The sequence below is a fragment of the Cygnus atratus genome, chromosome 11 (genome assembly GCF_013377495.2).
Source record: "Cygnus atratus isolate AKBS03 ecotype Queensland, Australia chromosome 11, CAtr_DNAZoo_HiC_assembly, whole genome shotgun sequence".
Taxonomy (NCBI): Eukaryota; Metazoa; Chordata; class Aves; order Anseriformes; family Anatidae; genus Cygnus; species Cygnus atratus.
The window spans coordinates 13,310,249-13,331,201 of NC_066372.1; the positions used below are offsets into that span (position 1 = coordinate 13,310,249).

General features: G+C 40.1%; 1 protein-coding gene across 6 annotated transcripts in view; it reads right to left on the reverse strand.

Moving 5' to 3' along the window:
- Positions 1 to 20,953, reverse strand: part of ZFAND6 (zinc finger AN1-type containing 6) — a 37,755-nt gene that overhangs the window by 1,766 nt on the left and 15,036 nt on the right. For all 6 annotated transcript variants that reach the window (XM_035554622.2, XM_035554623.2, XM_035554624.2 and 3 more), the window contains 3 exons: positions 11,914 to 12,083; positions 10,564 to 10,675; positions 8,264 to 8,364 (listed from right to left, as the gene is read on the reverse strand). In XM_035554622.2, the coding sequence (XP_035410515.1) occupies positions 8,264 to 8,364; positions 10,564 to 10,675; positions 11,914 to 12,064 (364 nt within the window). In that variant the 5' untranslated portion in view covers positions 12,065 to 12,083. The remainder of the gene's footprint in view (positions 1 to 8,263; positions 8,365 to 10,563; positions 10,676 to 11,913; positions 12,084 to 20,953) is intronic.

Consider the following 20,953-nt stretch of genomic DNA (forward strand, 5'->3'; position numbering starts at 1 on the left):
ATGATAAATCTAAATCCCACATTGTAAGTTTAGGCTCTGAGGTTAGCAATTTTGCTGCAACTTCCACGTCTGAAGTATAACGTACTCACAGCACTGGTACTGGAACTCCCTCCCTCCAAACCTTCAGTCTAATTCATGGAGAGAATTCACTGAACACTCATACAAAACCCACAGTACAACAATACCATAAAGGAAAAAATTGATGTCCATCCCTTTATACATCAGAATAATTAAAAATTAGGTTAAGATCCAGTGCTACCAGATTTCAGAAGAAAATGAACATCCAACACCAAGTGTTTCCTATTGGTGCTACTGGTCTGTTTCCTAAAATCTGCTTATAAAAAGTGTGAGAAGCTTTGCATATTATTAGGATTGGTTCAGAAAAACATTCCCTTCCAAATGCTGAAGCAACATTATTTTTTGCTGAAGGCTGCAATACTGAAGCCATCCAAAGTGCAGTGTTTCAGAACAGTCTCTACTACTGTGATGCTGCTGCTCATGTACACCTGAAGAAAGCCTACACAGGGGCTCGTCACTAATTAGAGGTAAGATACTAATAGCCCAAGATGCACAGAAATATAAGGGGAAGTACACTACCCTGAAACTCAGGAGGTAGGTAAACACCTATCCCATTTTAAAGAGATTTGCTGGGACAACCTTCAGACTACCTTTATATTTTCCCACGTCTGAAAGGGACAGGTTACATGGAAGATTATAAACAAGTAACCGTAGTATTTGCCTTACCTAGGTAAAAATAGATATTGGCTGGTTTTCCTCAAGTATTTGCACATTCCTTACATTACAAAACAGAAATAGAAACCAGAAAAAAAAAGCCACTTAATTCCAAGAAGTGCTAAGATCCGAGCTCTGCCAAGCAGCTATTGCTGTATGACAGCAGGACAAGTTACTAGTAAGGTACACAGAAGCTAGGAGTATTTGCAGCAAAAGAGGGAAAGAACAAAAGCAAGCTCCAGCTCAGAGGAGCATCAATGGAAGCAGAACTAGAACCAGTGTGGTAAAGAACAAAATACAACAGCAAGCCCAGACATTTGTCAGGAAATAGCTGCAGGCATCTCTGTGCAGCTGGACTTTTGTTAGGCACAGACTGTCAGATGCATCAAGGACCTTGCTAGTTCTGTGCCAGTTGACAGCGACTCTGCTCGATAATCCAGGTGGTTTTTGCTCTCCCCTGTCCTCGTGCTACTATTTCATTTTTTTGGCGGTGGAGAGTGGTTAAGGAAGTGGCACTTTGTCTTTTTTGTATTGTATCAAAACATGGTAGAGACATCAACAGCTAGCAAAATCTCTGAACAGCAAAGACTTTGCACAAGTGAGTAGCCTATTTCAAATGTTAAGATAGCAAGGACAGGCTATTAAATATGGTTTATTAAACCATTTTAAAATCACCATCTATGTCGCAAGCAGCAGCCTTTTCTTTTCCTAAAATTTATAAAATGATAGTTTGCAAGTGGCTTTACATGGCTGTTAAAGGGCAAATATGTGAGTGGACAGATAACATTAAAAGGTTTGCAAGATAAGTATAAAAGCAGTAAGGATTAAAAGATGTGCGGTAAGTATCAGAAGAAGTAAGAGTTACTGAAATGAACTCTTGCAGTGTTATACGGAACAGACATTCCTGTGTTCATTAATTTGTTAAGAAAGCTTTATGCCATAAATTGGCATTTAGGAGCTAAAACTGTCCGGCTTGCATTTCCTCTTGTAGCAAGATCCAGTTATTTCAATATAAGTTTTACAGAAAGCCTCTAACTGTTAACCAAATTTAGGAAAAACTGGCACTGTTCCCTGCATAACAAGGCTCTAATACATACATAGATCTTCTTTGTGCATATGAATCTCACACTAAAAAAGGCTTAAAAATATTTAAGGGCTGCTGCTTTCTGTGGAACCAAGTGGGAAGATTTTTCTACTGCTGCCACGAGTCATTTTGTATCTACTGTAGTAACCATAAATTTTAGATCTGTTTGCTTTTCCATGGAAGCTAGAGATTTAACTCAAAATCCTCTTTGATAATTATAGATGTCCTGACTACTAAGCCACCTTTAGATAACAAGGCACCAGTGCTTAGTGCTCAGTCTATAAACTAAACATGATGAACACAATAGAAAAAAGCCAGGTAAAGTGCAATACCACCCCGCTTGGAGCTTGCAGGAAATATGTTGCAACCACTCCCAGCTGCTGTACTTTGTCTGGATTCCAGGATGCTGCTGCCTGTGGTGCTTGAACCGGTTCCCTCCCTTCCCCCAGCCCCAGCTCTGCCTTTAGCTGGAGAACAGAAGCACTGGCAGTACCAGTACAAGCTGCCAACTAGCCGAAAAAGAATAAAGCATGAAGAAACGCTCATTTTTCTGCAGGTGACAAGTTGGCCTGCCTGCTAGAAGTTCCTTGTTTTACAGAACATGTTCCTAGCTGATCAAAACAACCAGAGCCTGGATTTCCTCCTAGAGGCAGAAGCTTTTGCTACTGCTTTGCTTGTGCCAAGCCTGCTTGAACTTCAACATACTCTGACTGACCATGAAAACAACACCTAGGAGATGAAGCACGCTTCAGTCCTTGTATCCCTGCAGGCTCAACACAGAACTGAGCGCATTTGTTGCAAAGCTCCTGACATTTCTTCTGTTCTCTTCTCTCCCCCTGCTCTGGATGCTTTATGTTCGTTGCCTCTGTATTACCAGGCAGAGTTTCTGAAAGAAACGTTATTCCCACAGGAAGGGGACTAACAGCTATATTTACCTTTTAAGTGTATCTGATCAAACCTAGGAAGAAGAATACTGTCTGTCCCAAATGAATGCAATGTTTAAGGTTAATCCTAACCAGAAGATCACTACTAACATCTCAACTACAAACTGAAGTAATGAACCTAAAATACACTGCACCTACAAAAAGATAACAGTAGGATATTGCTGCATTCCAGTTTTGTGGTGGGTTTTTTGTTTGCATTTTTCCACCCACATGAGCTAAACAGTGCAGAGGGATTGTTTCAGTCTCAGATTAAAGACGGGACAAAAGGAGAAATCAAGTTTCTTACCACTTGCACTTCACACTAAGTTTCTATGCAGTTTAGAAAGGCTTGTTTCCTCAATTTCATCCGCTTGGATCAGACCAGCATTTCACTAGCACAGACATAAAGAACTTCTTTAAAAGAAGAGTGTAAAAGAAGGCAAGCACGTTCCCCTAATTTTCCTCAGAAACCTTTCACCTACACTCTCTTGAACTACTTCACTCCCCTTTAAAAAATTCCATTACTGCAGTTAAACTAAAACCAGCAGCTGAAAAAAGCATCCAGCATCCTCTAACTTCTCAAACTTTTGCCAAACAACCCGTTACAATGTAGGGAAAAGTATTTCCCCTCCTCATCCCATACTTTTCATCTTGAGCCTACAGGTGAAGACCAGAAAGATAAAGTCCAGTAGATATTACGGTCTGAAACAAGACTGGATTCAAATTCAGTTCCTTCAGCCAAGGACTGATAGCTGGTAGCTCCAGCTTTTCCTTGAGGTGAAACTCTTCAGATGTCAAAGCATCTAAGAAACTATCAAAAAACACAAGCCTCCTTTATCTGACCCCCAACTGCCTCTGAACTGCTGCAAATCTTATGAAAACTGGGAAAGCAAACCTGACTTCCACATCTGAAAGCTACATTTATATTCTATCATAAGGCTGGGATTTCCCCTGAAAATTTTTTTATGGAACAAAACTGTACGTAAAATTTTATATTTAAAAGATGTGAGGTACGGCAAGTTTTCACTGATATTCTACAGGAGAAATCTCAAACAGTAATAGAAAGTGAGGCTAAAAGTGATAAATGTTTTGTGACAAGAGGTAAAACACGAAAGATCAGTTACTCCCATAGAAACCTGGAGAGGAAGATAAAAATGAAAGACAGGTAAGAACAAAACTGGTACCTGAAAAGAAAAAAAAATATGCAAAGGAAAAAATATATTAAAGCTACAGTATTTATTTGCATTTTTTTAATAAGTCATTTACTAAAATCATTGGCTACATACATGAGCTATTTCTTATAAATATGAACTAGAAAGTAAAGTTTGCCAGAAAAACCACATCACTGAGCAACATGAGTAGCCTTAGGAGAAGAGCAGAAGTTAAAATATATTCTACTGCATATATAAGAGAGCTTGTATGCAGTTTTAGTATGGAAGCACTAAGTAAAAGTTTACATAAGATAACAGAACATTTAAATAAAAGCACACTTACCTAAAGAATTTAGTTTAAACCTCTATCATGAACTTTACATCTCTCCCTGGATCATTCATCTGGTGAATCAGGCTATCCTGCATCATTTTCTGCATCTGTATCAAAATTATACTCTACTTCTAAGTCCCTGGTACTGTCACAAAAAAAACCCTGAAGTATCCATCAATTCCTTTCCAGTACTGTTTACTGGAACAGCCCTGATAAGGCCCGCTGAAGTTGATGTTTAGTTCACTAGAATTCACATTAGGTCCAAGTTATCTCTACATAAAATTCTATAGCTACTCATTGGTTTTAATATTAACCTTTTTTATTTAGTCAGCAATGATAATTACTGAAATGTTTTACCTCTCAAAAACCTAAACTAGTGCCAAGCCAGGTGATTTCATTAAGAACAACAAACATGCACCTTTTAGCTAATTATTCAAGTTGGTTAAGTTTGATTTTTCAAAATACTAACAGTGCCATATTGCGTTATCGATTGAGTTTTGCATGCTAATATATGGACCTTCCTAATTTACAAGGTGGTCAAAAACCAGATCGGCTCTCTTGGCACTCAGTAGTTTTCAGCCTCAGAGGCTGAGCGCTCACCCATTAATATAGCTCGTACTTAGATCCCAATGCTCTTGAGCTGCAAGATCTCCACTAAGTACACGTTGGAATAATCCTGTTTCCCAGGACAAGTTTCATTTACCTTTAAAAGCATCCCTGAAATATAAAGTACACATCCTAACCTGGATGTTTTCAAAGACTGTTAATCCCAGAGCAGTGAAATGCCTCGCTTGCAGGCTTGCCAGGAGTCAGCCCCATTAACCCACTGGCTAACAAATAAGGAATCCTGACCGTCTAATTATAACAGTGCTGTAATGAGTGAAAGGTACAGCAATCCGTGAGACACTTCAACCGAACTGAACTCGAGAAATGCTCCAAATAGAAGAAAGCTGCTAGAAAAGCTGGACTGTACCTACTTTAATGTGTTTCATTTTAGGTCACCTTTAATGATATGTTCATAAAACATTAAATTCAAAATTAAAATATCTATTAGCCACTATACAGCATCTGGGCTTTTTGCAGTGTTCAGTACCCACAAGCATTATGACAAACACTATATGGAAAGACTAGATTTATTAACATATTCTGTGTTTTTTCTTTATTTCTTTCAAACACAAATTCAATGAAGAGAAAAATCTCAACTGCTCTTTGGGATTTTAGCTTTGTAGTTTTAGCTTCTCTGCAAACAGCATGAACTGTGTGCACACAGCTCAAGTCCAATTTATGTCTGCTTTAAAATAATCTAGCAAACCAAGCATTCAGCTAATCTTTCATTGATTTTATATACTAGTAAATTCTAATAAGTGTTAAGTAATGGGACTTCGACCAAACAACTGCAGTAGACTAACTTATTATAGTAGTACAAAACAATTTGCTTCAGACAAGTATTCTAATGAAGCAATATTTTTCAGAATAATAAATGCTGAACAAGTGATTGAATCAGACAATTTTGTTTTTTGTTCCTCCCCCGCATCAACACGAGTAGAATTATAAGGTCTTCTGTCTGGAACCAATTCCCTCAATATCGAGGCTTTTTTTTTTTAAACACTACATAGCTAGACAATGCTAAATAACTGATTCACACATTTCTATTACATTCTTGTCAGCAGCCTAAAATTCAAATTCTGAACGCTGTGAGAAAAAAGTCTTTAGGATGCAGAATTGTGACAATTCAATTAAGTCCACTTAGCATCCATTATAAGTTGCTTTCTTTCCAAACTTACACTTTTAAAGTAGAATATTAAAACTGGAAACACTAAATTTCAGATGATTTTCAGCCAAGGGACAGCACAGAAGCACTCTTCAGAAAATGGGGCTGACCCTGCTACCGTGAGTTATAAATAGAGATTGTAATTTAGAACTGCAATTACGTGCTGATGTTCTTAGTTTAGAAATCATTAAGGTACAAAGAAAAGGACACAGCTGAAGTACTCTAAACACCAGACATAGGTTGATCCTTGAAATGTGTACTGTAAAATAGGAATATACCCTTGAAATTAAAGCTTCTAGTTGAGAAACCATCTTCTCCTAAGAAGAATTAGAAGGAGCAAACATTTATCCAAAGGGCTAAGAAGAGACATTCTTCTAGAAATTTGCTGGGGAAAGTCTTTTCACAGGCCCAAGTCACCAACAGTACCAGAACCAAAGATTATTTTAGAATAAAGTACTCTTCCTTCTGCCTCCAAGTGAAAAAGCAGTACATGCTACAAACCCGGAGTTTTGATTTACAGCTAAGCCAAGCAAGCAAGATACGTATGTAAACAGAGACACTAATTCAGGCACTGGATGGAAAACAAAGAATCATGAGACTAACAGGTTGTGGAAACTTGAAATAGTGAGGGAGAAAAAAAACATGACGGTCAAAGGAAAAACAGCTTACAAAAATTGACTTTATATTGCCTGATATATACTATGTCAATACCAGAATAAACCTGTAGTGCCAGATTTGTGTATCTGCGGTGCTTGTTCTACTTCTGAGGTCCCCTGCAAGGGACATACCTGCACAGGAGCTAGGTTACACTTGGTACGCAGCACATCCCAGTTTGTCTATAGTGCTGAGCTGAAAGTAAAGCTATTTTTATTACTGAGCAGTATATCAGCTGAAAGCCTAGCTTGCAAGTCTACCTCCACTGGGCAAATATATATGACTTTAGAAGCATAAGCCTTTTCAGCCCTTGCTCTTCCCGCAGACCAGGTAGGGTCAGATGTCATTGATCTATATATTAAGAGCATGCCTTGTGTGCATTGTAAAAGCTGAGGCAACAAAAGCTTTCAGCTCCAGAAAACAAAGTAACAGGTATTAGAACATACATCTAGAATAGATCAAGACTAAACAAACATTTGTCCAATAACCGACTTCTCAAAGGCTAGTACAAAATGGCACCAGCATTACAACCTTTTCTCTGAGTTTCACAGCTACTGTTTGTGTGACCAACGATGTGGCCTTTACTCAGCACCCAGGAGGTAACAGCCACAAACAATGACTTGACTATTCTGCCCTATAAAAAGGGAAAATTCATGTTTAGTATAATATCTGAAATGCAGAACTTCAATACTGGAAGTTCAACAAAATAAACTGTATTTATCAACTTTAAGTGGAATTGCATGCTCTATTTATGGGAAAGCCCAAAGAATATTTAAAGACAAGTCCACAGAAACAGAGCTCTACTCACTGAAGCGTTAGCTGTGTCAGCAAAAGAAAAAGCAGAATACTTACTGACTTACCTTCAAAAAACTTTTATAATGTCTGCAGATTACAGGCCTGAGCAGATTTCGTATGCTATCTGTTATGCTTGCATTTTCCTAATAAATGCTATTAAAACACTTTAGTTTTAAGCTCTGCAAGCCCGTACATAAGAATCAACGGGGAAAAAAACACTTTACATTGTAAGAGCAATAAGATTTTAGGCCTATATACTTGAAGTGAACCACTCAGTTATTTTCCTTCAAGCAACCAGAGTGCATAGTTCCGCAATTTTATCTTTGATAACATTAATTTCAGTGGTTTAAAATATTACACCACAGCCAATAAAGTTCTTAGGTGAAAGGCTCTTTTGTAGGCATTTCATGTTTATACTAGAGAATAACACTGTTCTTAGCTCTGTCATAACATCCTATCTAACAAATATGCTTAAACTTCTGTGATATTTGCCCAACCTGCAAAAGACTATTTTGGGAAGTAATATATAGTCAGAGTTCCATCTGCATGCAGCAGCTGTGGCAAAGACTTAAATGAACCTATTGTTATGATGTGCATTTCTAACCCCAATTAATAAACCTGATGCAACAGATACTGAAATCCACAATTAAAGTTAGAAATTTCCAGTTTAAGGCTCATATATTTAAAAAATCCTTATTTTGCCATCTGATTTCACAGAACATTTGGTTTTGAGAATGAGCCATCTCTTGAACAGGAGTGTATTATGAACACAGATTTAAAAACATTATTCATAAGCTCCATCTCTGAAAACTAAGCACCAACCTTGCAAATCTTCTGTCTCAGGTACTGTTTTGTCCACGGCCGTACTATCCGGTTGGGATGATGCTACAGATTCTGTTAAAAGTGACTGACTTGACACAGGGCTAGAAGGCAAAAAAAAAAAAAGTTATTTTTAAACAAGGCACGTCCATATCCTAAGAGCATTCATTAAAGAAATACTTTAAGTCTTGACAAGAGAGCATGCCAAAACTTTTCACTCTGAAGTTGCTTCAGTAACCACTAAAAAAAGTGTTACGCTAAGAATACCAGACAAGCTGAGCTGATAAAAAATTAAACATTTTTGCATTCACTGCATTCATAGTGAATATAGTAAGTCAGTTCAACTACCAAAAAAACATTTGGGTCTTTCTCCCCCCCCCCCTTTTTGTAGTTTGGCATACTATCCTTCCACACAGAAGCAACAATGCAACATTCAGAGCGCAAAGATTTCTATAACATACGCCATCAAGATAATTGCAGAGGAGCTACTTCTGGTATTCCAGTGATATGAACAAGAAAATTGCAGCATGTCAATGTTTCCAGCAATAAAGAATCTGCAGTTGTACGCAGAACCCCTTGTATTTTTGCAGGGAAAAAGCAGTGATGGCCAAATTTCTCAACCCTGTCAGCCATACTGCTAAAATCAGTGTGGCTGAAAACTCAGAGGTGAATACCCTGGACAGTTATGGGAGACAGATTTAATTCTAGCAGTCACAAACTGCTCACCAGCACTTCTGCTGTGGGACAAGGCCCAAGTGAGGGGTAAAACTATCCACTTGTCCAACTTATTTCTCACCTTCCTCTCAGGGATTCACTCTGAATTCAAGAAATCAGATTACCCAGCAGTCTGTGAACCAACAAAGCCCTACCAATAGTCCGTGATGCAACCAGGGCATCAGAACTGTAATTTTAATTGCCAAGTGTTACATAGAGGTCTTGAACTGCAGGCTACGTCACCTACAAAAGTCCATTTTCAATTTAGCAGACATTTCCTCAGTGTATCATAACTCTGAAGTATGACCAGATCACCTACTTTTATTTCGGAAAAAAGTGCAGGTGATACTGATTTTTTTTTAAAATGCAAGTCTCAGAGCCACCATCCATCTTTTCTTCTGTAACCAATAACCAAGCTAGTGATCAAAAAATACTTTAAAAAAAGTTTATACTGTAAAGGCTAGGTGGGAAAACAAACCCAAGGCACTGTAATTGGTTCACCTCCGTGCATTGACCTAGATGATTTTACACATGTATATATACAATTATATATAAATATATATATATAAAAACCAGGTGTTTCCTTTTAAATACAGATTAAGTGTTATATCAGGGTAAGATATATACTTTCTACCTCAATTAGAAATCCCAGAATAGAAAGACCAAATATAGCATCAAGCATGGCATCTAGCACTCAGTTCATATGCAGGACCCAAGCATGAGATAACACCTCCTATAAAAAGCTAAGGAGCAGAAAACAGTCTGAACAGAATCAGTCAACAATAACAGACGAAATCAGATCTTGCTTACCCTTGGCCTGTCCTTTATTACATTTCAATTTTTTAAATTAGCAGTAATACTTATTCAAACTCTCATTTCGCTTCCATAGTGTAACTAATGTTTTTCACTGCAAAAATTTCCAAAGCACTTTAAAAAAATGGTTGCTGTTGGTTATGTCTTCCTAAACTGAAATGTAGTTACCAAATAAATATTTAGCTTTCATAAATGGAAAGCACTTTAAGTCTGAGGGATTTACAAAGGGCTGTTACCTCTCCTTGAATAATCCAGTTGGAAATTAGTTGTTTAATAAGACATCAGTTCAGCAGTACCACTTGTACTAAGATTCATACATATTTTCCTCTGTATGCTCCACGTTTTGTGAAACTACTATTCCTTAACACATTATCATACATTTATTTATGAGAGTACTAGTCAATAGCTTTCTGCCATTTTACAAAACCCTCAAATTTCTGGGATGGAAAGAGCTCTCCTTTGGTAAATATACAACCAACTGCACATGGTGGAGCCGGAAGACTAGCCAGACAAGTCTTTGTAGAACAGCATGAAGCTGGCAACACTCCTATTTGAGGCTAAATTCTAAAGACAAATTTACATTTGAATGCAAGATGTAGCTAACAGATCGGCTACTATTTACTGAGATCCCATGCTTTAAATTTCTCAGTTAAATCTTACATGTTTTCCTAATCCAGGTCTTGGCATTTAATTATGCAGAGTCAGAGCACAGTTCATTTCATCATGCTGATTAAAACATTTTTATGTACAAAAAGTAACGGACAGAAACAGCTTACCTTGGCTGCATAGATGGAGTTGATGTAGAATCTAAAGTTGACTGAGTTTCCTGGGCACTGCCTTCTGTGCATTGAACTGGTAAGGACTCAGTTATACTACTGACAGAAGTTGCTGGAAGGAAGACACTAATGTAAAATGTGTTACACTACTTCCTGGGATTACATAAATTACACAGTGCAATTATTCTTCAACCCCTGTGACACCAGCCAGGAAAGTAACTGAACCCTCAGTCAATACCATAACGAAAAATAATTTTACAAGAAGTAATTCTGCTTGGCCATGTTTTGAACATGTTCCAGCCCCAGGCCCCCACAAGCTCCACGGCACAAAACTGTAGTGCTGGAGCTTTAAAATAGTTACTATTTTCTGCTACCTCAAGTGTCTACAAACAGCCTTCTCAGGATAAACTCCAGTTTTCTGACTGAAGTTTTATTTTATTAAATAAAACAAGATGGACCTGTGAGAAACAGTATTATTATTGCATCCTAGCATCACCTTAGGATCCATCACCTTAGGATCCATTCCGAAGTTGTAGAACCCTAGAACCCTAGATTTCAAGCAATGAAATCTATTGCTTTAATATTAGAAGTTAGTATTAAAAGTCAAGGAAGTCTTGAGGAACACAACATGAGATTCTTGGTGTCAGCATCCAGCCAAGCCAAAAGAGACATTTCAGGTTTTAGAGGGAAGCACTTCCTCTCTCTTCTTCCCCAAGCAGAAACATCAGAGTGAAGGTGAACAGAGAAAGGGTTCCTCTTTCTGAGGGAGCTGCCATGAATTTTAAGGGGGAAAGATCTCCTAGCTTATTCTTGGAGAGCAAATATAGGAAGAGTTCCTCAACCCACTGAAATTATCACAATCTGTTTTGTACCAAATAAGGATAAAAAAACAAACAAGAAACTATGACATTAGGAGAAACTTTAAAAAAAGTGGAGGTTAATCCTTTAGCATCAGGCTACAAACCTACATGCCTGTATTTTAAATGCTTTTCACAAACATTCCCCAAGCTAGATGTTCTCTCTACTGTCAGTAATTTCAGGAAATGTGTTGATGTGGTATTTTTCTGCATTTTTATCATGACATAGGAAACAGCATAACATACTAAACGTATATTAGCAACTTCTAAGCAGATTAATCACAGCACAACTACACTGTGAACATTTCACACAAGTTTAATCTAACAGGTAAAATACCTGAATAGATAGGTATGATAACAAACCTGATAGAGTGGTTTGCTCTAATACTCCTATGCTTCCAAGCGTATTTAGTATCTGGACATGGTCAAGAATCAAACTACAGCCTAACTTTCCATTTCAAATTTCAAACAGCACTACAATAGCATTACTTACCAGGAGGACTAATTCTACCATTACTGTTCTGCCTTTGAAGATGTTCTTTGTAGCACACTGAACACATGCCATTTGTACGAGGGTTCCCATAAAATCCGCAACCAGTGGAACAAAGCATAGGCACTTGGCTACGGTTGGTTTCTTGAGCCATTTTCCCTTCTTCTACACACCTGAAATTGAGAGATATAACCCATTATTTAGAGGCCTCAGGAAAAACTCTTTTACAGTTAGTGTTCGGAACTCTGGATTTCCCTAAGGTTCATCAAGATCTTCTAGAAAAGACATTTATGGATAACCTAAAACTTTCTTCATAAAATTACCACAAACACCCCTCTTCAATGGTATTTGAACCTCCTAACTATTCTCAAATGGTCAAACTTCTGGATGAATTATTGATACCTGTCATTCACTGAGAATTTTTATTTATTTTTTTTTTAACCAGTTGTAAAAGAAAAAAAAGTTTCTCATTAAGGAACTAAGTATCTTAACACATTAATTATTCCATTCAAGATCAATTTAGGTCTACCATTTAACCCTCCCAATTAAAAATTAGACTGAAGCATAGACGATTTTAATTCCTGCAAGTCAAAACAAAGACAGATTATCAGTATCACTGCTAATCAATGCTTCAAGTAATATCAGTATATATATCAAAAGCAGAGATAAGAAAATCCAGAGGGAAAGAGGTTTCAAGATATTTGCATATTTCACCAGTTGCCAAGTTATAAAACTAAATTAAACCACAGTCAGAAGTACACCAGGGTAAAAACATTTCCTTTTATATAAGATGTATTTGAAGCCAAATGCTAACAAGTTTCCCATTATTTTGTTTTTAGACAAATATCCTCAGCTCCTCTCACACCCACAACCATTACATTTTGTTTTTATTTCCCAAAAGCACATGAAATTGATACCTCGAAAGTAAATCTCTGGGTCACAAAGCTAGGAGCAACACAGAAACAGCCCAGTCTTCTGTTCACAGCAGTAAGCTGCTCTGCTCTAAGGACCACAAAGTACTCAAGACATAAGACAAGGGAGATGTACAGGCAAGAAGACAAAAAAATCTCAGTATTTTATTAAGCTTCAACCTGCAATTAAGGTTATTTCAGCTGTTTGACTGCACTCTCCCACCCCAATATAGAAGCATTTGATTTTGACACACAAAGCCCCCATTGACCTCAAATAGCAGCTAAATTTGATTTTGCTGAAGCATTGTACTTGTAGCTAAAAGAGCACTTTCATGCCTGCCTTTCTCCAGATAACCCTTCCGAATGAAGCTGCAAGTAATGCATGTGGGAATCCAATTCTTATGCTGGCTGAGCCCAACATAACACTTCACTCAAATGGCTCAGCTGAAATTAACACAAGTTTTCTCTGCTTTGGTAACTCAAACCACTTTAAAGGTGAAACCTTACACAAGTCACTCCTGGCATAGTACATTTAAGACTGAACAACTAATTACAAAACGCTTTGGACTGAGTATTTCAATGGCTAATAGAGATTTGGTGTCACAAGGCAAGTATTAAACCTTTTAATTTTAGACAACAGCAGATTAAAAAACCCTACCATACTGACTTTCAAAATTTACTATGGTTCCTGCTCAACAGTTAGCTTCAAGCAGCGTGCAGGAACTCAATAACAGCACCAGTTACTGCTAATTTTCTCATTCCCCAACACAACTCTTGCTGAAGGGACCAGGTGCTAAAGCAATCGCACAATAACAATTTCTAACATGGACTTAGAGCCTGCCCCAATTCAATAAACAAATTGGGAAAGATGCATAAGGATGCCCAGAAGAAGAACAAGAAAAGCTGGACTGAGTTCCAGCTCAGCCAGCTCCCGAGTTCATTAAGCAGTGGATCCAGCCACCAGGCAAAGCACAAACCAATGGCATGAAGCTCCAGAACACTCCGATCTCCAAGGGAAGTGCCAGGGATTCTTCTGAAGAGTTTTAATGAAAGCCACAGGAAGCGGAAGATCCTGTATTGGTTGCTAATATTTTGGGAATAAAATGGAGAAAAGAGTATTGAACTGATGCAATGTTAGGAAGTCAAATTAGAATGGGGTTGAACCTCTACAATAGCTTGTGGCATTCAGAAGGGGGCCATGGCATACACTGCCCCCACCAGCTCCACTGCTCACCAGGACCTCCGCTGACCCACCAACTAGATCCCCGAGCCAGGAAGAGAAAGAAAGCCATCACAAGTCTTCTGACAGGTCAGTGAGCTCAATCAGTCCATGCACACAAACCAAGATAAGCACCACGCTCAGGGGAAAAACTTGGGAAGGGATGTGAAGGATGGTATGCAAACAGGCGGGATGCCACACAGGGGACCACCCCTTTCAGCAGCCTGCAAGCTCCTGGGTGAGATGCTTGACCTGATCTATCTAAACCCTAAAGCCACAGAATGCCAAACCAGCACAATAAGCACTTGTTGCCGAGCTTCTCACTCCCTCTCCCATGCTGTTCCCGTCCTTTCAGTGCAAACAGGCACTGAAACAGATCCAAGTGATCAACCTTAGCAAACCAGCCACTCAAACGAGTTGCATCTGTCAAGCTTGCTGGGCACAAGAGAGGGGTTAGGGTGGGAGACAGCAGCTGAAGACACACGGGGAACCACTTGTTTCAGCAACTGAGTGGGCTGAAAGCCTTAGGAAAACCATCGGCCAAAAGCAGGCGTTCAGAATACAAGGGAGTTGAGATCCAAAGCGCCGTGCCTCAGTGGCATTCCTGCCCCACGACTCGGGCAGGAGTCAGACAGCAGCAAGCACAGCACGGTACACCTGCTGCCCTGCCTCTGGAAGCAGCCACTGAACAGATCGCCGAACAGATGTTTGGGGGGAGCAAAGACTTCCCCCCGCCAGCTCCTGGCTCAACTTCAGAAGATGTGCTTCAAAACCATCTGTAATTCCTCATGCAGGAAGATCCACGACGTCGCCGAGCCCAACCATCACGTGTAATGGTGGGCTGTCACGGAAATTGCACCTTAGCAGGGCTGTGAAAGGGGTAATCCTGCTCGCACAGCCCCGGCCCCCGCTGCGCGTTCCCACCCCTTCCTCTGCACTGGAGCCGGCAATCACGAGGTGAGTCAGAGCAGCTCCTTCAGCCGATGGAAAAACAGCAATATTTATGCTGGTGGACTGGAGAGCTTGCGGATCTGACAGACAACCAACTCGAGAACCACCGCACGGTGCAAAGGAAGTGACAAGGTTAAAAACAGGACGGCCCCTTCTAGTGGCAGCAGGCCATTCCTGGGGATTAAGCTACTGTACGATACACGCCAAGCACATACCCTATCTGTAGTTTCAGGACTGGTCTCCTGGCTTGGCTCGAGTACAAAAGTGGAAGTAACTTCATAGCTGCAGTGACAGCAAGGTCTTGGGACCAACGTGGCCGCATATATGTCCCCCTCGGAGGTGTCACAAAACAAGCGGGGAGCTTGTAATGCTGCTGGAGAGGTTTCCAGGCTCTGCCTGTTCCCTGCAAGCTGTGCTAGCACAATGCTCATAGGGTCACCCTGATACTCTGAATGCAGAATTGATTCATCTTTAAAAAAATTTTTACAACATTTTAAGCATGTTCCCTGCTGTGCTTTATAGTATAGCTGTATAACCAGCTGTATGAGCACTAATGCGAGGGAAGTGTACTAGAGGGAAGGGCAAGAGCCTTACACAATCTTCCCCCAACACAACCCCAGAACATCCACTTTGCTGAAGATTATGGAGGAGACGGCCTCTTTTCTCATTAGCTAGAAATTGCTAAACTTAAGCTGAGATTACCTCTGGTAATTTTTATTACTGCTCAATTCAAAAATACTCTTTGCTGCCACTAGAAGTCCGCAGCGCTGTGTGCTACCATGCTAAATCCTTCTTTTTCTAGCAATTTAGACTAAAATCTGCCCATTTCTGTTAGCCTTGCCACACACATACCTTCCTGTATCTACAAGGCCTGACTCACCAAAATCTCACACGCAAGTAAAACACTAGCCTGCTGACACAGGTCCCACCGCTCGCTCCTCACCAGCACGCGTCCGCAGAGGGTAAATTATTCTGCATACCAAGCAGCAACCACAAGGAACCATATAAAGGACATTAGTGATTATAACCATATAACATCCACAGAGCTGAGGCTGTGGAAACGCGAGAGCTGGTTAAATCTGCTGGATGTCAGGCTCGCTGTGAAGAGAGATGCCTCTTCCAACACTCCACAAAGCAAGTAACAAAATACTTACGCACATCCTTTCCCCACGGAGCAAGCACCTTGATACTCGGCTTTTTTTTTTTTTTTAATTAAAATGTGTATACGATATGAGTTTCAAATAACCAATACTCTAGCTTTACAGGCTTGAAACGTTAATCAGTGAGATCAGAGAGCAGCATTTAGTAGGATTAAACACACAAGGTTTAGGAATAATCTCTCTTTTTCCCCCCTCCCCTCAACAAGAGGAGGAAAAAATCCTAACTCTGCAGTCAGCTCTCTCTTCATCTGTCTTCCCCTAAGGAAAAGATCCCAAATTCAAGTTCTCCTTAAACTTCCTTTCCATTCTGGGATGTCCATTTAAATGGCATTTATTCTGTTTCCCTTCCAAACCTTTTCTGATTACAATTTTTGTCGTCTTATTCAACACTGTCAACACGAAGGAAAATCTCCAGTAGGTGCGCAGTGCACAGGCAATTCCTACTCCACCACCGGTGCTTTAAGTTGCGAGGTTGTGTTTGCCATCCCTGCCCCATCAACCACCCCTGAAGTACACTTCTAAAATCCATTACTGGTATGAGAAGGATCCCTCCCAAATGCTAAAGCCGAAGCTAAGGAGACCACCCAGCAGCACTCAGCTGCTTTGGCTGCGGTAGCAAACCCAAAGGCAGTCTGAGGCTCTCCGATGCCAGCTTTGAAAATACTCCTCAAAGAGAAAGCAGAGCATTTAGTTCAGGCTCCTCTCCTCACTGTCAAGGACGATGGATCAGTGCACTGACAGATCTCAACCGACACTCATCTCAAATCACTTAAAGGATGAGTCCAGCTCTTAAACAAGTGATTAGAATATTCCCTCCTCTATCATAATCACCTTTATAAAGGAACAGTTCTCAGCACTGATTTAACAAGCACCAGTGCTAATGGTCATCTTCCCCTTGTGCTAACGAAGCAAGGAAGTAACTATAAAAATGGAAATTGTGCTGCTTAAACATACAAGCCTTCATCCCAGGCCCAAACAAAAGCCAGATATGAAGTTGGGTACACTAAAAAGGCATTTAATTCTATAGCACATGCTGGTACGGCTAGCTAATGCCACCTGTATCACCATAGGAAAAAGGCATGTTAGTACAAAAAGTAATAAATAGGAAATGCATTCCTCCACAGGCTTATCAAAACAAATGACAAATAAAGGTCTAAGAAAAGAGCTCTGTTGAATCTTGCTGCAGAGTTTCCAAAGGGCTGTGTTAGAGGATACCAGTCCCCAGCAGAACCCACAGAAACAGGGAATGGCTGCTCAGGTGTCACACTGAAAGCAGGACGCTGCTCAGGGTATAAAGCCCCAGAAGCATGAATCAATAGCGAGTTACAAAATAGTCCTCTCTCTTTACTCTTCTGCTCTCTCCCAGAAAGCTCCAATTTACATTCACAGAGCAGATACTTGTAGCTGCTTTAAGGCATTGCCATGTCCCAGCAACTTGCTAGGGAGCCAAGAAGAACTGGCAGATTTGAATAGGGGCCTCAGTCATTAAGGCTCAGCCCAGCTTTCTGGTTGCAGTCAGACATGTCATTTCATCTACAGCTCACCCTGGCTAAAACACTCCAGCTGGTTCAGATTTGCCAGCGTAGCTGCATGCGGAGTTACGCTCTGACCCAGTTTCATCAGAACGCTCTGGGTTAAAAAAAAAAAGTGAAAATGGTTAAGGACCAACTATGCAAGCAGATCTGTAAGGGCAGTGACCTCTTTGTTCATGTAGCAGCAGAACACACAGCTGCTGCATTTTTCAAAACACAGGAGTTAGATAACTTCCTCAACACCCAGAGAATCCCTGCGTCTTAAAGCTTTCAGTTGACTCCAGTAGGCCCCGAGTTCTCCTTCTGCCCACAACTAAATGCAGCTTTAAATTGCAACTTGAGCTACTGAAGCAGATTTTATGTAATGACTTAATATTGAAAACATAACATTCAAACTAGTGACCAAAGACTTGCGTAACATGTTCTTGCAACTCACTTGACAAGTCATCTAATATCTACTTGTGTTCCAGTCTATTCCTGTTGAACAGCTTTTTATTTTTGTTTCATGCATAGACTTATTTTAGGATAAAAACAAGCACTTACATTAGGCACTCCCTGCAGAAACTTTACCAAAAAAATGGAAAGAGTCTTTTCTCCCCTTCTAATTCTAAATAGCTAGCTAGTTCAGATCTTTCAGTACAAAAATTAAAATATAAGTAAAGTTTGGACCCTCGAGAAAGCTACGCTCACCCTACAGCATAAATCCCAGATTTAAGATGGGAGAAAGAGTGTTTACTCACATAGTTCAGAATCACATTGGTAGAAAAAGCCACAACAAAGTGCAGTCTCAGAAACAGAAGGTGGACAGAAAACACACAGAGTACAGGTCTTACGAAGGGAAGGAACATCAGCAACTTTCATAACTGCTCTGAGCCAGAGTACCCTACTAACAGCGTTACATCATTGCACAGCCCAGGAACACTCGGTATAGACAAAGCCCCAGTGTTAAGGAGTTTATATTGTTAACTTCAGCTGCCTGCTCTTGCACTCAAGGTTACACGAGGAACAAGAAAACATTTCACCACCACCTCTTTGCTCTTAGTAGGGAAGAATAAAGATGCAGATTCTATACTGGTATCAAGAAGATCATTGATAATAAGGATTCAGCTTTCCATGCTTGCCTGCATACACTATTAATAGATGTTACTTTGTTTACTTGTGGCCACCTTCAACCTTTGCAAAGTACAGACTACGAGAACCAAAGATTAGCTTCTGTAAAACAAGGTACTTTAGAAACTCATTCCCCTCATACAAACGCATCAAGTTACTTGCAGTGACCTCTAAGTATGCCTACAAACAGACAACAGAAGCAAGTTGTTCTTGTCTCCAAACCTTTTACTACCTTCACCATACCAAATAAAGTGGCAATTCCACGATGTTCACCACTCTACTGAAGGCTAAATCCTAAAAATAATGAGAATGGTAACAGGTATGGTTTATTGACTAGTACAAGGAGTCACATGTCACTTACATGGGATTTCTAAGAGGCAGAGCACAGACAAAAGTTGTTTCATGAGTGTTGGAATTCCAGAAAGCTGCCACAGGGAGCTACAGGCTTTTGGTACCAGATGTTACCCCAGCAGCACCTTACAAGACTAAATGCAGTGCTCTGTATAAAAATTTCAAGAATCTTCCTATCTTGGATGTATTTCACACAAAGACTAAAGCAGAAAAGTACAGTTCAAGATACCAAGGTGTGTGTGTTTAGATGTACTAAAAATAATGTTTGGATTTCTTAGTTCAAGAAGACCAACACTGCAGCTTTATTAGTGTTAAGCCCTCGTGGATGGCATTATCCAAACTTTGTGAAATTCAAAGAGACACCAGTCTGGCAGAAGACCCAACAGCTGCTTCTTTAATTCTCATTCCCTAGCAGCACAATACCCTTGAAGACGGTCCCAGGTAACGCAGGAAACTCCAGCCCAGAGAAGTACCTAGCAGCTTTCAGAAACACCACCACTAGCTCAAAGCTTTGGCCTCTTCAGTGATGATCGTTAGAAAATCTAAGCTGACAAAGCTGCCTTTTCGGAGAGGTCAACCTAAATGCAAGTTTAAAAAAAAATAAAAATAACTGCAGAGCACAAAAATCACTTCTACCATTCAAGAGAAAAAATAGCCAGTAGCCCTTGGAGCAGGACACACTTGTTTACAGTAACACAGGATAGGGACCTTCAATAAAGATAACTAGTTAAACATTGAAAGCACCAAGAGCAACACAGTAACTACAGTTATTTTGTACAAAGCAAAAGACAACTTCTGAGTGAATTACAGACCAAGCAAAGTGAGCAAGAGAAAAGAGCAGGTCATGTTTCTGGAAGCTGCTTTTGTAACGCTATCTCTGGGAGAAGTCCAAGAGGCATATCTGAGGAACGCAGGGAGGACACCGGCCAGCACCCTACTGGTCACGCTGTCCTACCCAACCACCCTTAGTCAGTAGGCAAGCCAAAGGAGACACAAAGGCTTCTTTCTTCCAAAACGTGAAGGTGCACTTGCTTAGTTTAGCCCACCCAGTTCACCTACGATTTGAGACTAGAGGTAGCAGGACTGTTTTTGGAAGATGGCTGTCTCTGTGACAGGAGGGCCACAGAAACCTTACGTGAAGTTATTACGGTGATAGAATACATAAACATGAATAAAAGAGCACAAATGTTAGGCAGTGCTGTTCAGGCGTCTGCTCAGGAGGAACGATTGAAGAGTTACACCCACTAGAAAACCAAACCATCTCGGTAACTGCTTTCCAGCAGCCTGCCACCTGAGCTTGCACAAACCAGTTTCCATCAAGTGTAGCTGAACTGGTGTCAAGCTGCAGGAGCTGCTGCTGGGTGAGCCCTCTTCTTCCCCGGGCACAAACTCTAGAGAGTGCTATCTCATAGCTCTACTTTGGCATTGAGGTGCCTGGAGCCAAAGACAGCAGGAATCCTCAAGTTACTCTCCATATTTCTATCATAGCTCTATAAATTAAAAGAAGGCATGTCATTAATCTGTCAGGTTTCAAATAAATTCTCAAAGTGCTCCAGAAATGACAAGACAGCTTACTCTGAAACAGGCAAGACAAAGCCACATTTGGCTTGCCTTGGCACCACACAGCGCAGTCAGCCATTTCAGAAATCAGGGGTTGGGTAAAATTAGAAGATCCTGAAATTCCCTACATTCCTTTACGATACCAGACCCAAGTTTAAGGGACGTACACAGAGGGCAACTCCATAAACTCTCTTTCATGCTGCGTTTCAAAACAGGTTTGGATTTACAAACTGATAAAAAATAATACGT